We start from the raw sequence: 14,144 nt of genomic DNA, 5'->3' as shown, positions 1-14,144 counted from the left end.
CAGCCCTGCCGGCCCCCCAGCTCACCCCAGCCCAGGGGGGCTCTGCTTGGCGCTGGAGGAGCCAAAGGAAGGCGGCATGGACATACCCCAGTCCCCTCCTCCTCGGCGTGGGAGAGCCCCGCTCGGCTCCACGGGCTGGTGCGCTGGCTGGGGAAGGGCTGCCGGGCTTTTAATGCATGGAGAGGAGGAGGGGGGCTGCACGGAGGGGTCTGGCATGGCCGCCGCCGAGGGGAGAGGCAGGATGCGGCCAATCAAGCCAGAACCTCCCTGCTGGGAACTTATATTGTCCCCAGGGGCGAGCCAGCCCCAGTAGTGGCTGTCCTCCAACAGCCCAGCCGGGTGTCTGGGGCTGTGGGGGAACGGGATGGGGTGGGAGGGATGGGGAATGTGCTCCCTGCCCCGGCGTCCCCGTGAGCAATGGGACACACAGCCCTGGGCAGAGGGGACAGAGCCGGCGCCATCCCTGCCTCCACAGGCCCAGGCCCTGCCAGCAGAGAGCGATTTCCAGCCGGGTCCATCCCCAGGGATGCAGGAAGGGCCAAGCACCGGGCACGACCCCCCTTGCTGATCCGGGTTTCAGCTGGGGGGGGGGCCCAGTGAGCATCCCAGCCCTGGGGAAGGTGTGGCACAGCCCCATCCCAGCAGCCAGACAGCTGGGGACACTCAGCTCATCCACCCCGACTCACCTCCCGAGGGGCTCAGCACCCCCCACCCTTTGCGCTCTGGTGGTTTGGGGGCACTTTGGGGAAAGGGATGCGGGGGGGGGGGGTCAGTGCTGCTCCCCTCCCCGGGGTAGGATGGGAGACATCCCCCATCCCCCCCGTGTGCACCCACGTGCCCTGGGGCGGGGGGACTCCTACACCCACCTAGGGCTCAGCTCGGGGGGGGGGGGGGGGGGGCTGTCTTTGCCAGGGACACCCCGGGGACGGGCAGGGCGTGCGCGGCACCCCCTCGCAGCGCGGGGCAGCCTCGTGCACGCGCGGCCACCACTCACCCACCCACCCACCGCCGCGAAAATGTTCCCGTCTCCCGCAGGCAGCTCCCGGCCCACGCACCCACCCACCCACCGCCGCTCACCCATCTGCCGGTGCCCGCTGGGCGGGCGGGGACACCCCCGCAGCGCCCCCTCCCCTCCCCGCCCGCGGGAACGAGCTTCGTCCGCGCCCCCGCAGCCCCCCAGCCCGCGGCGATACCCCCGGCCCCGCTCAGCACGGAGCGGCCTCTAATCCGCGCTAAGCCCCTCATTAGGCGGCTCGGTGGCCACCGTGATGGAGGCGATGTGGCAGCTGAGGGGGGGGAACTGCGGCAAAGCCAAAGCCTGCGCTGGCCCTCGGGGTCCCTCGGGGCACAGGGGGGTCCCCGGGGCAGCTGCTTTGCTGCCCTGGAGAAGCAGCTGCAGTCCTGCCCTTGTCCCCGTTCTTTCCTTGTCCCCAGAGGCCACTGAGCGGCCGCGGCAAAGCCCTGCAAGGACGGCACGACCCGAAGGGTCCCCGTGTGCGCGGCATCCCCCGACATCCCCCGACGGGGCCGTGCAAACCCTCCCATCGCGGGGGGTCCCCGTCAGGCGCCCACAAACGGGCTGGGGGGGGGGTCACCAGCTGCGAGGGGGCTTGAGCTGAGCAAAACTCCCCCCACTCCGAAGTGCTTCTCACCAAATCCAGCCCCTCCCGGCACCCACCGCACTGAGGAGACCCTGGGGTGCCCCTCGCAGCCCCCACTAATGAGGGTGTTCCAGCTTTCCCAGTGACCCCACAACACACACGGCGAGGGGGGGGGGCTTCCCAGTCCCACCCCCACGGTGGCAGCGACTGTTTGCAGGGAGAAGAAACGGGGCCCCCCCTGTTTTTGGGAGCTCGGCTCCCACAGGAGACGGGGCTGACTTACCCAGGGAGCGAAAACACACCTGGGGGTGGGTGATTCACGTCCTGGTTACAAAATACAGCGATTTTAAGGGGAGGTGGCTGCCTGTGCCTGCTCTGCACACACGCACACACACACAACACACACTCACCCTGCGCGCTCCCGTGAGCAGCCCCCCGGCACAGCCCCCGCGCTCACACCCTCGCCCACGGCCCGTCCTCCCTCCCGGCTCGGGATCCACGTGGGGAGAGCAGCCGGGAGAGGAGGTTTGCTGCAGCTCAGGCGATGGGCAGAAGGAGAAGTCGCTGCCTACACCCACCGTGCTCGTGTGGAAACACGCGCCCGAGCCCGGCGATGGAGCCCGGCTCGTGGCTGGGGGTGGCAGAGATGCCTCCTCCCTGGTGCGCGCCCCGAGGCTGGAAAACTCCCCCTGGGGATGTTTGAGGGCTTCCCTGGTGACACGGGGCGGCTCAGGAGGAGTTCACACGCCCACCCTGACACGCAGCCGTCACCTTCTCCCAGCGCTTCGCAGGGACAGTGACACCCACCAGCAGCCACAGCCCTGGGAGCTGCAGCCAAGATCAGGCTCTTGTAATTAGCAGAGATGCTCATTAATGCAGGCACATGGTCCATGAACCACGCTGCAGGTGTGGAGGCTGCTTTGACACCTGTGAGTCCAAATTGAACCACAGACTGGTTTGGGTTGGGAGGGATCTTAAGGATCGTCTCATTCCACCCCCTGCCATGGGCAGGGACACCTTCCACTGTCCCAGGTTGCTCCAAGCCCCATCCAGCCTGGCTTTGGACACTTCCAGGGATGGGGCAGCCACAGCTTCTCTGGCCAACCTGTGCCAGGGCCTCCCCACCCTCACAGGGAGGAATTTCTTCCCAAATTCTAACCTAAACCATCGTTGGTTCAAGGAGTGCACACCCCAAACCCCAGAGCCCACCGACCCCCCAGGGTCTCGCAGGCTCCAGCTGTTGGGAATTGGCCCCAACAGAGGAAATCTGGTCCTGAATGAAGCAGCAGCTCCCACACCTGAGGATGGAGGATGAGAGAGGATGAGGATGGATCAGGTAGATCCAACTGCGGCTCAGGGTCCCTTGTGAATCATTTTATTTTCACTGCTGGGGAGAGTAGGAGTGAAAATACCATTAAGTTGAAATCAGTCGAGAGGTACATATGTCTCTAGATATATCTGTACAGTCTACCAGTCTATATACACATTATATATAAATATATACATAGGGGCTCCGGGTTTGAGGCTGAAACCTGTCGAACCCAACAAAGCCAACTGCAGGAAGATTTGGAGAAGAGGCTTTTATCCTGAGAAAACAAGCCTCAGTTAGCACAGGGTTTTAATTAGTGGAAAGGGGGAGCATCTCAGGGTGGCTGTTGAGTCCCCAGGCTGTGGGGAGCATCCCTGGCCCATTCCCAGGGAGCAGGACACGGTGCCCGTCCGTGCCCGTCTCAGGGAAGGGTCGGTTTTGGTGGCTGAACACAAAGGAGGTTTCTTTGGTTTATTGCTTTAATGCTTATTGCAGTTGGATTTTTTTTTTCCCTCTAATGCTCGCCCTTAAATCCAAATCCTGAGAATCAGGAAGAAAAGAAGAGAATAATCCCCCTAAACCCGGACACCCTATATATGCAGGTACAGCTATCAAAGAGGGAAGCGATACATGTGAGGACAGGGAGAACAGGGACAAAAATAGCTTTTCCAAAGAGTAATCCTTCCTTTTTTCTTTCCTTTTTTTCCCTAATAAAAATGGCAAAACCACTCCTGTGTGCTTGGTTCCAGAGAGCAACTGAGAGTGAAACTTCCAGGAGGTGGAATTCAGGGCAGGGGAGCTGTGAGAGCAGAGCCAAGACCCCCACGGATCAGCCCAGCCTGGGTTTACACCCGTGTCAGCATCTGGCCCCAGGGACCTAAAAACAAGGACAAGTGTCCTGCTGGCACTGCTGGAGAGCAGCTGGCACTGTTCTGGGGGATCCCTGCCCGGGGCAGGGTGTTGGCATCGGGGTCCTGTGGGTGTTGGGTGCTGCCTGCAGAGGGGAGGGCACTGAGCCCTGAATCCCCCCGGATCTGGGGAAGGATGCAGGGTGCTGGGATGGGGAGCAGCATCAGTCCATGGAGGGATGGGAGCTGGGAAGGGGCTGGTTGTGCAGAGGAGGGGGTGTGGAGGTGTCTGAGGGGAGGGTGTGACCCCGCAGGGCACAGCAGAGCCCAGCTCCAGTGCAGGGGCCCCAAACCCTCCCTGCTCCATCCTGGCAAATCCACACCTCCCCCAGGGATTTAGATCCTCGTTCTCCAGAGCAGTGTGGAGCCAAAAGCCCCCAGAAGGGCCCAGGTGAGAGGAGCATGTCCCTTGCCCGGCACACTGGGGTGTTCCACAGATCCAGCCCCCCTCCACCTCCACGGGTCCCACCTGACTGGGATCCTGCACCTCCAACCACCAGCCCAGGCCATCCCTGCTCCACCTCTACCATGGGGGACTGTTCCCCAGGGACACCACGGGCTCCCGGGGTGCAGCCACCCAGAGCAGGGATGTGACCCGAGTCCAGCAGCTCCACCTGCAGATGCTCCTGGCTTGGGCCCAACCCAACCTCCTGAAACTCTGCCGGGTGGAAAGGGAGAGACGGAGCCAGCTCCGGGGTCAGCCTGGGGGAGGGCAGAGAAGGCAGGACCCCCAGGCAGGAGCTGGGGGGAGCGTGGCAGCCACCCTGGGCTGATGCTGTGACCCGGGGGGGCTGCGGGGACACGGTGCCGTCCTGCAGACAGTGGTCCCCAAGGGTGCACGTGCCACGTGTGTCCACGGCCACTGCAGGGGAGGAAAGGGGGGAAGGAAAGGAAGGGAGGCAGGGGGAGAGCAGGGGGAGAGGGAGGCAAAGGGGGTCCCACGTGTCAAACACGGGCGGGGGTGAAGTCTCTGTGCAAAGCCGAGTCCTGGGGGAGGAGGGGCAGGGCTAGAACACCACGGACTGCAGGAGGCGGAAACACATCATCAGGTCCAAGGGGATGGGGGGCTTCAGGAGGTTCCCGTCCAGCCGCAGGTACCGGAGCCGGGGCACACCGTCCAGGTCGGAGGGGGAGAAGTCCTGGATGGACACGAGCGAGGTGGGGCAGATCTGCGTCCCGTTGATCTCTGCGGGGACAGAGGGAGGGCGGGAGGCAGGTTAGAGGGAAGGGAGGCACAGAGGACGCTGGAGCCCCCCTCCCTGCCTGTGCATTGAACCCTATTTGGGGGTTTTGCTTTGCTGCCAAGGGGGACAATCCCCAGCCTCTTCCCGAAGCCGGCACAGGAAGATCTTGCCTTTGATCAGAGCTGAAGTAGGTCGCGTTGGCGCGGCGAGGGATGCGGTGTCATTGCAGGGAGAAAAGGGATCGTTTGGCACATGAAACCTGCCCAGCCAGCCCTGAGCCTCCACAGAAACATCAAGGAAAGCTGCTCCAGCCCCGCTCTGCTGGAGATAACGTCAGTGCCCGGCTCATTGCTCGCTTCTGGAGTTCCACGTGTCCCTCCCCACCCCAGGGTCTGCAGCAGGGAAAGTAAACCCAGGGATTCTTATGTCATTACCCGGCTCCAGGGACTGAAACCTTACAAAGACTGGGCAAAATAGGCAAGGAAGAGCTGGGACATGGTGTGCACGGGGCATCTCTCCATGGAAAGTGGTAGCAGAACCTGGGTGCTGGTGTGGGTGAAGCCAGCAGGAGTCACCACCTTCACCCCAAGGTCCCCCCAGCTCCACTTTGGTGGTGTTTGAGTAAAATGCAGATTAACCAGCATTTGAACCAGACACTTTTCACAGCATCCTGCCCTGGCTTCCAAACAGCCCCTCTGACAGCAGAAACATCTGGAGAGACCAGGAATCATAGAATCATGGAATAGTTCAGGTTGGAAGGGACCTTAAAGTTCACCCAGTTCCACCCCCTGCCATGGGCAGGGACACCTTCCACTAGCCCAGGTTGCTCCGAGCCCCGTCCAACCTGGTCTTGGACAATTCCAGGGATGGAGCAGCCACAGCTTCTCTGGGCAAACTGTGCCAGGGCCTCCCCACCCTCACAGGGAACAATTTCTCCTCAATATGCCAAGTAACCCTCCCTCTGGCAGTGGGAAGCCATTCCCCCTTGTCCTGTCCCTCCATCCCTTGTCCAAAGTCCCTCTCCAGCTCCCTCTGAGCCCCTGAAGGCACTGGAAGGCTGAATGGGAGTGCTGAATTTCTGTCTGCTCATCTGTGCTCGCTCTGTTTACACATTTCCAGGCCGGCATCTCTCCCATGGAATTGCAGAGCTGTGCCTGGAAGGGTGTGAAAGGCCCCGGCTGCTCTGCCAAGGCAGCTCCAGCTCAGCCTTGTTCTCCCTGTTCCCTCCCTGCAGGCTCAGCTCGGGAGCTGAGCTGGGCTATTTCTAACCATCTTGACTGTGTGTTTGGCATCTGTTCCTAAAATATGTGCACAGGCTCTCCTTTTAAAATCCCCCCATTTCTGTGCCCTGCTGGGGAAGGAGCTGTTTCGATGGCCAGGTGGCCCCAAAGAAGAGCTGCTCATGACAACCAACAAAAAAATGCCCCGTGCAGCACCAGGGGGAATTGAGCTCTGCTCCTCCTTCCCCGCATGCAGAGCCATCCCCATCACTCCCTGTTCACCCTGGAGCTCCCAGCTCATCTCCCCACTACAGCCCCCTTTGCAGGGTTCACTTCCCATCCTCGAGCCCCTCCTCCCCCCAGACCTCGGCACAGCCAGTGAACTCACTCTCGATGGAGTTGTTGTTCAGGTAGAGGTGCTCCAGCTTGGGGCTGATGAAGGGGACGTTGGTGAGCTTGTTGTGGGCCAGGTGCAGCACCAGCAGGTTGGTGAGGTTGAAGGAGTCCTTGGGGAGCCCCTTGTCAGAGATCTGGTTGTAGTTGAGCCGGATGAACGCCAGGTTGGGGAACTCCTTGAAGTAGTCACTGGGGATGTCCTCGATGTTGTTCCTGTCCAGGAAGAGCTGGTGGATGGCACTGGGCACCCCGGGGGGCATCTTCCTCAGGATGTTGTGGGCCAGGTTGAGTTGCATGAGGTTCTTGAGTCCCTTGAAGGTGTTTTTGTTGAAGACCCCATCGCTCAGCTTGTTGTGGTGCAGATCCAAGAGCACCAGGTTCTCCAGCTTGTTGAAGACCCCGGCGGGGATCTTGGAGATCTGGTTCCTGCTCAGCCGCAGCTGCTCCAGGTTGGGCGGCAGGAAGGCGGGCACCTCCTTGAGCTGGTTCTTCTCCATGTAGAGGAAGATGAGGTTTTCCAGCTTCTCCAGCACCCGCCTGTCCACCTTCCGGATGCGGTTGTTGTCGAGGTTGACCCATTTGAGGCCGGTGGCGTTCCTGAAGGACTCCTCGGGCAGGTCGTCGATGAAGTTGTTCTGCAGGTAGAGGTAGTGGATGCGGGGCGGGATGACGGGCACCTTGCGCAGGTTGCGGCTGTCGCAGTACAGGGCGGACGGGAAGTCCGGGGGGCAGTAGCATTCCCGGGGGCAGTCTGGGAAGACGGAGGGGGGGCCGGGGGGCAGGGGCGGGGGCAGCTCTGTGGGCTCCACGGGCTCCACGAAGGGCGGGGGCGGGCGGGTGGGTTTGCGGGGGGGTTTCCTCCGCTGCCCGCTCACCCCCCAGACCAGCACGAGAACGAGTGGGAGAAGCAACCTGAGGGCCACCTTCATGGTCCAGGTGTTTCCCTGAGGGAGGCAACAAGAGGTGGGTTAACTGGTGTAAAAACGGCCCAATTTAGGTGCTGCATCATCTCCCCACCGCTGACAGGCAGGAATTTACCCCCAATTCCTCTGCTGTTCTCCCTCCTTCCCTTTGGAAGTCATCTCCAAATCCAACCCCCCTCCAGGGCACGAGTCACTGAGGTCCCTCTCTCTGGCTCAGCCTCATGCCATGGGGGGTGCTGGATTTTATCATTTGATTTGTTTTTTTTCCACATGCCACCCTGGACACCACCCCACAGAGCCTGGGCCCCCCCGGGAGGGCAGCACCGTCCCCCCTCCCCGAAGGATGGCTTGGCCCTTCGGAGGCCGTGATGGATTAAGCTCAATTTTGCACTTAAGCCAGCAAATCAATGATTCAGTAGGAAATTGGCTGTGGATTGGTGTCGGGAGGCCAGCAGCAGTTAGCAGGGCAGCAGAGATGGATGGCCCTGTGCTGAGGGACCAGGCTGGGAGGCAGCTCAGCCCTTTCTCAAGGCTGAGTGATAAAAAGGGCATTTGCAAGTTTACACATGGGCAGCACCAAAGGTGTTTGGCTCTTCAGCTCCCTGTGCTGCCCAAATAACCCATCCATCATCTCCAGTCCTGCTGCAGGGATGGTTATTTGGGGAGAAACGCTGGAGAAGTGGGAGATAGGGAGGGACCAAGTGAGGTCTCTGTGTGCCCTGAGCCAGAGTTTCTCCTGGACGCCAGCCCAACACCTTGTCACCCCTCCCTCTTCTCTGGGTCATTATCAAGCCCACAGAGCTGCCTGTCCCCTCTCTGCTCTCCCTGCTGCTGCCTGGAACAGCAGAGATCATCCCTGCCAGACTGGCTGGGAGCTCTCCAGCTGATGCCTCGGAGGGTGGAGGGATCCAGCTGGTTGCAGATGAGCTCCCCAGACAGCCCCGTGCAGAAGGTGCTCTGGATGCTCCGACTTGCCAGGGCCAGCTGGAGCAGGGCAGGCTGGGGGTGGGTTTCCTGGGCACATTCCTCGGGGTGCTCGCCAGGCTCTTCCCGGCAGGACTTGTCACCCCAGCGGGATCAGAGCCAAGCTGGATGCAGGGCCAGGCAGATGGAAGGGTGGGAGAGAGAATGGGGTGAGATGGGAGGGAGGAAGATGATGAGAGCCAAAGGAAGATGAGGAAACGGGGTGTCTGCTGTGGGAGCAAGTGCTGCTGGGATGGGAGAAGCCTTTGGTGATGCTGGAGCTGGTGATGCCGATTTTGGAGCAAAATCAGGCTCTTCCAGCTTTCCCATGCAACACAGCAGAGTGGGATTCACTGCCATCGTGGCCACAGGGACCAGGGGTAGGGTCAGGGCTGGGGCCACACCAACCCCCTTTGCCTGCAGCTTCCCACGTGGAGTCCACATCCTACCCAGGGATGTGCCACTGCTCCCAGGGCTGCCTTTGCCAGCCCGGCTCCCTTTGAAGCGATCCCACGCATTCCTGGGGCTCCAAGTAATTGACTTTCTCCAAGAAAAGCTCCTGTTCTCACTCCCCCCCCAGGCCCAGCCTGTTCCTCTCCTCTCTGCCTGCTCAGCTCCCATCTGGCTCTGTTTAACCCCACACTCCTCCCAGGCCGGCTGGTTCCAATCAGGGCTCTGGCATCTCGCTGGGGGGAGGGAGGATCAGGGGGAGAGCCATGGAGCCAAATGCTGCCAGACCCTCAGCCCAGCCCTGCTGCAGGAGGTCCCTGCTGGGGGTGGACGTGCTTCTGTCTCCAAGAGTCCAGATTCGGCGTCCGGCTGCAGAGAACAGGCCAGCTCATGACAGGGATGTGGGGATGTCCCCTCCCCATTCCTTCACATCCCGCTCCTTCCCCAGCCACAGCCAACCCTGCACCCTCTGCCCACCTTGTCCCTGACCATTCCATAGGATTTTGGCTCTGCTCCAAAACTCAGACCCGGATTCTGACACCCCCAAGGCCCAGGGGAGCAGCGGGGGCTGAGCTCTGGGTTTGGCCCTCACCTCACCCAGAGGTGAGGAGGCAGATGGGACAGGACATTCCAGCTGGGACAGGATATCCCAGCTGGGACACGCTGTGATCCGGGTGCTGGGCTCCCTCCACCCGGGAGTGATGCTCAGCCTGGGCCACCCAGCCATGGCCCAGGGCAGAGCTGTGACCCTGCTGGTGTCAGGAGCTGGCTGAGCCTGCACCATCCCCCTCCACAGCAGGATTTAGCACTGCAGATGTTTAGGGACTCAGCACAGAGCAGGAACAGTCACCGAGCCAGAAATCCAGGCTGGAGAGCGACACATCCTGTGGCATTTGTCAGCACAGAAGGGAAGTGTCAGGAGGCAGATGCAGCCCCTTTTATCTGCTGCCATCCCCGTGGGGACTGTCACAGCCCCTCTGCCTGTGGCACTGGGCAGGGCCAGCACTGCCACCACCCTTCTCTGCTGGTCCCCACCAGCCCCTCCCTGCAAAGCCACAGCTCTGCCCGGGGAAAGCAGGACCCACTCCCAAGCAATCTGCAGGAATCCAGCTGAGAGCCCTGCCTTCAGAATAACGGGGATGCAACAGGCCTGGGGCCACCCCAGGCCTTACAATTGCCTCCACCACGCTGGAGGGTTCAAAGCCAGCTCTCCCGGCACAGTTGGAAGTCTGTTCTCCATCCAGTTGAATTTACTGGCATGAAAGCAAGAAGCCAAACTTCCAAATCCCACACCCTGATTGTGCAGGAGCTGCTGACGGCAGGGCCAGAGCCCCAGCACAGCCCCTGCTCTGCAAACGTCTCCACTTGACCTTTGTCATCGCTCCCGACGGCCGGGACAGCTCAGATCCCGCCTGTCCACCAGGAGCCCACACAACTGGAATAAAGTTAAGTCATGAAGCAATGAATGTATTCAGGAAACCAACTGCCTGGCGTGGAGAAAAGGCACAATTCACGGACAAAACCAGTTCTGACACCTCCTGAGCCACAGGCTGTGCTGACCAGCTTGGCCTGAGTGCAAGACCAAGGCACCCAACAGATCCCAGCCCGGGGCTTTTCCCAGAAAGAGGCAGCTGCTCCCTCACTCATCCCATTACAATTGACAAAAAAATCGGCGCAACAGCTGGAAATTCCAGCCCCAAATGCCACTGGTGTTTGCTTTCCACATAGTTTATCTTCACTGCCTCCCAGTAACCCGCAGCTCCCAGCAGCCCTCGCTACCAGCCCCGGGCCCGGTGCCAAGGGCAGGCAGAAACCACCACCCTGGGGCAAGAGGGAGCTGTGGAAAGGGCACAGGGGGGGATTTGTCACAGGCAGAAATTCCAGTGCTCTCCTTTGGGTGCCTCCTGCCCTGCTCTGACAGCAGGGAGACGTGCAGGGAGCAGCAACTGTCCAGGACCCCCTCCTGTGGAGGGGCTGGGAGGGGTAAAGGGAGCTTTAACTTTGGGAGAGCCTGGATGGCTGGAACAAGGGCCCTTTCCAGTCCATTGTTAGCTCCCTTCACACCTTCCCCACTGGGAATTTCCATCATCCCTGCTGGGAGAAACGCCCCCACCCAGCTTGGGAACTTGCACATCGGAGCAGAACAAGGAGGGCAAGCTAAAAATAACCAAAAGGATCCAGAAAAACCTCCCTCCTTGGCTTCCCTCGTGTCCAACAGCCACAGCCCATTCGTGTCGCTGCAAGAGTCTGGGTCTGATCAGCTGAGCCGACCAGAGAGCCCTTTATCCAGCGGCTCTGAAGCGCTGGGAATCATGGAAAAGGCCGTCCTCCGAGGGGAGGGCAGCCAGGCTGTCACCCAGGCGTCCCCAGGGTCCCCGGGGAAGCACAGCCCTGATGCAACATCCCGCTGTTCTCGCCCTTTCCCAGCCCTTTCCCAAGGAGCAGCGGAGCCACAGCAGCCTCTCTGGAGCCGGCGCACGGCCGAGGTCCTGCTGCATTCCTTCTGCAGGGATGGTGTGTGTCCTGCAGGGACGGGCGTCCCAGGAGACCCTGCCAGGGAGCAGCTCGGACACGCTCCTGGGCTCTGCAGCAGTTTTGGGCTCAGCCAAGGACCGCAGGACATGGGGACAACAACGAGGGGCTCCTGGGTGCCAGGAGCGTTTCCTCGCTGTCCCACAGTCACCAGACCCGTTGCGAAAGGCTCATCCCGTTCTCTGCTCCCTGCAGCCACCTCCTCCCCACCGCAGGGTCCGTGGGAAGGCAGCCCTGGCAGGGAACACCTTTCCAGCTGCCTTCTCCGTGTCAGCAATTCCTCCCTTTCCTCCTCCCTCCCTGCATGTCCCGACCCTTCCCAGCGCTGCTCCCGGCTCAGCCTGCCCGCACATCCCTCTGCCACACACGGTGGAACCGGCTGGACACAGACAAAAGCAAACCAGGGGAGAAGATGCTGCCAAAGCGCCGGCAGCGCGGACCCCACACACGCCCCGCTCCCCCCCGACAGCCACCTCACCCCGCTCCGCTTCCCCTCAGGGTGGGAAACTGCTCTGACACCTCATCCCTCCCCTCCAGCCTCTTCCAGGGCAGAGAAAACCTCCCACGGCTGCGCTTTTATCTCTTCCCAGGTGGAAACGCTCAACCTCTCGCCCCTCCTTCCCCGGGGCGCAGGGACACCCAACATTCCTGCTCCGCGCTGGCCCGGGAGGCGGCTCTGGGATGCCGGCGGCTGAGCACCACATAAGGCAGGGCCGGGATCGCAGGATCCCAGGAAGGTTTCCAAGCCCTCATGCTTCGCCTTCAGTGCCAAGGGGATGAATTTCCATGTTTTGCCTTGTAGATGCTTTTTCTAAACTTCTCAAACAGGCGGGGAAGGACAGGTTTGGGATGAATCTCTTCCAAGCAATAAAACCCTTTTCCCAGGATTTCAGCGAACATCACTGCCCTGCTGCTTCCTCCCATCGGCTCCTGCCGGAGCGGAGACAAAGAGTCGGCTCCAAACGGGACCCCCGGGGGGGGGGGGGGTACAGGGAGGGGGCTGCCCCTCTCCGCCTGCCTGGAGCTGAGCTGGCTCCCATCTCCACGAGGAAAAGTGGGATTACGTGCCCTGGGAATGCTGTATGTGATCCAGGCAGGAAAGAAGGGCTTTACCACCTACATTTTGGGCAGAAGACCAGCTTGTTGGAAGTGGCCCTGGCGCTGTCGGGCTGCTCGCTCCCACCTCGCTCTTGGAGCAGAGCAATGCTGGCCCCCCCCCGTTCTCCCCGTCCCGGCACAGACCCCTCCCACGGGAGCAGGACCCCGCAGCCCCCCGAGCCCCGGCCGTGTCCTCAGATCGTGCACAAGGAAGGACAAGGTGACCCGATGCTCTCGGAGGCTCCTGGAAGCACTCCTGGCTCCCGAGGTGTCCGTTCTCCTCTCAGCCTCCCCCCCCAATCCTTGCATGTTTTCCCTCCTGCTTCCCAAGGCAGGGGACAGTTCTGGGCACGGCTCGGGCTGTGCAGCCCCCCTGGTACCCCCAGCTTGGCTGCAGAGCCAGAGGGAAACGTGCGGGGGGTTGTGAGTGTGTGAGAGCTCAGGTCGGTGGGGGGGACACACAAAGGGGTCCTCACCCCCTCTCTCAAAAACCTCCTGGCAGTAACTGCAACTCTGTCACACGGGGACCTCCGTGGGACTCTGCAGCCCCCAGTCCCCCCCCCCCCCCAAACTGCCCCACACCGAGAAAAACTCCTACAACCAGAGCAAAGGGAGAGAACAAAGACTCCAACTGGTGCAGAACAGAAAAACCAACAAGAGGAGAGGAGAAAAAGGGAAGAACAGATGCTGCTGTGGATGTAAGGGAGGCTGGAGAGGGCAGGAGCATCGTGGACCAGCGCAGAGTCCTGGGTCGGAGGCTCAGGCAAGGTGAGAAGAGCCTGGGGGAAAACACCTGCCCAGAGCTTACCTGTGTGCACCTCTCCCTCCTCCTGCCTCTTATTAATCCCCAAGACAAGTCTCTCTCTGGCTGTCTCCCTCCTCCTCCTCCTCCTCCTCTCTGCTCCGCCACGAGCGAGCCCGGGCCGAGCGCGGGGGTTTTGTTCCTGGGAGCCGAGGGCGGTGGGAGCGCGGGGGGCGGAGGGCTGGGAGGGCTGGGAGGGCTGGGAGGGCTGGGACGGAGGCTCGATGACAACAATCACGTCTTTCTCTGGCAGCCAAGCGCGGCGGGCTCGGCGCGCACACGGCCGGCCCGCCGGAGGGCTGGCGCTCGGGAACAATTCCTTCTGCTGCGGAGGCTGCTCCCAGCCCGTGTTTAAAAACAAAGCCAATTAATAATTTGAAATAAGCCCTTCCCTTGCCGCGGTTTCCAGGAGCGTGTGTTTGGGGTGGCGTGTTCCAGCTGAGCCCCGGCCCCCGTGTCCTGCCCGTGGCACCCCCAGGGGGACTTCCAGCTGCCCCCCAAGCCCTGCTGAAGGGAACCAGCCCCCCGGGGTCCCCTCTCCTCCCTGGCAGATGGATCCTGTAAAACGTGATGCAGGGGGTCATTTGCTCCCAGCTGGTGATAAGTTTTAATTTAAATCCTGATGGCACTTAATAAAGGGAAGGGGGGAGTCACAGTGATGCCACCAGTGAGGGTTCATGGGCACAGGGACACTGGGATTTGCAGGGAGAGTCAGCCAGGTCCTGGCTGGAAAATCACCGGGCACTGGGGGGACACGG

The 14,144-nt window shown here is 61.4% G+C and overlaps 1 protein-coding gene across 1 annotated transcript; it reads right to left on the bottom strand.

Moving 5' to 3' along the window:
- Window positions 1–2,954: 2,954 nt before the first annotated feature.
- PRELP (proline and arginine rich end leucine rich repeat protein) lies at window positions 2,955–13,572 on the bottom strand. The gene is made up of 3 exons (XM_064636078.1): window positions 13,393–13,572; window positions 6,611–7,562; window positions 2,955–5,004 (listed from the first exon to the last, which is right to left on the bottom strand). The coding sequence occupies exons 2-3, from the start codon at window positions 7,545–7,547 to the stop codon at window positions 4,826–4,828; spliced, it is 1,116 nt and encodes a 371-aa protein (XP_064492148.1). The 5' UTR covers window positions 7,548–7,562; window positions 13,393–13,572; the 3' UTR covers window positions 2,955–4,825.
- Between the last annotated feature and the right edge of the window lie 572 nt (window positions 13,573–14,144).

Source organism: Pseudopipra pipra, chromosome 25 (genome assembly GCF_036250125.1).
Source record: "Pseudopipra pipra isolate bDixPip1 chromosome 25, bDixPip1.hap1, whole genome shotgun sequence".
Classification (NCBI taxonomy): Eukaryota; Metazoa; Chordata; class Aves; order Passeriformes; family Pipridae; genus Pseudopipra; species Pseudopipra pipra.
Note: the sequence above shows the minus strand (reverse complement) of the source record. Positions and strands in the feature narration are given on the sequence as shown.

Bases quoted from the DNA above. Each gene is read 5' to 3' on its own strand.
- PRELP (XM_064636078.1), bottom strand. From the start codon at position 7,547: ATGAAGGTGGCCCTCAGGTTGCTTCTCCCACTCGTTCTCGTGCTGGTC. The intron at 5,005-6,610 runs GTGAGTTCACTG...CTGTCCCCGCAG, and splicing joins GAACAACAACTCCATCGAGA to AGATCAACGGGACGCAGATC.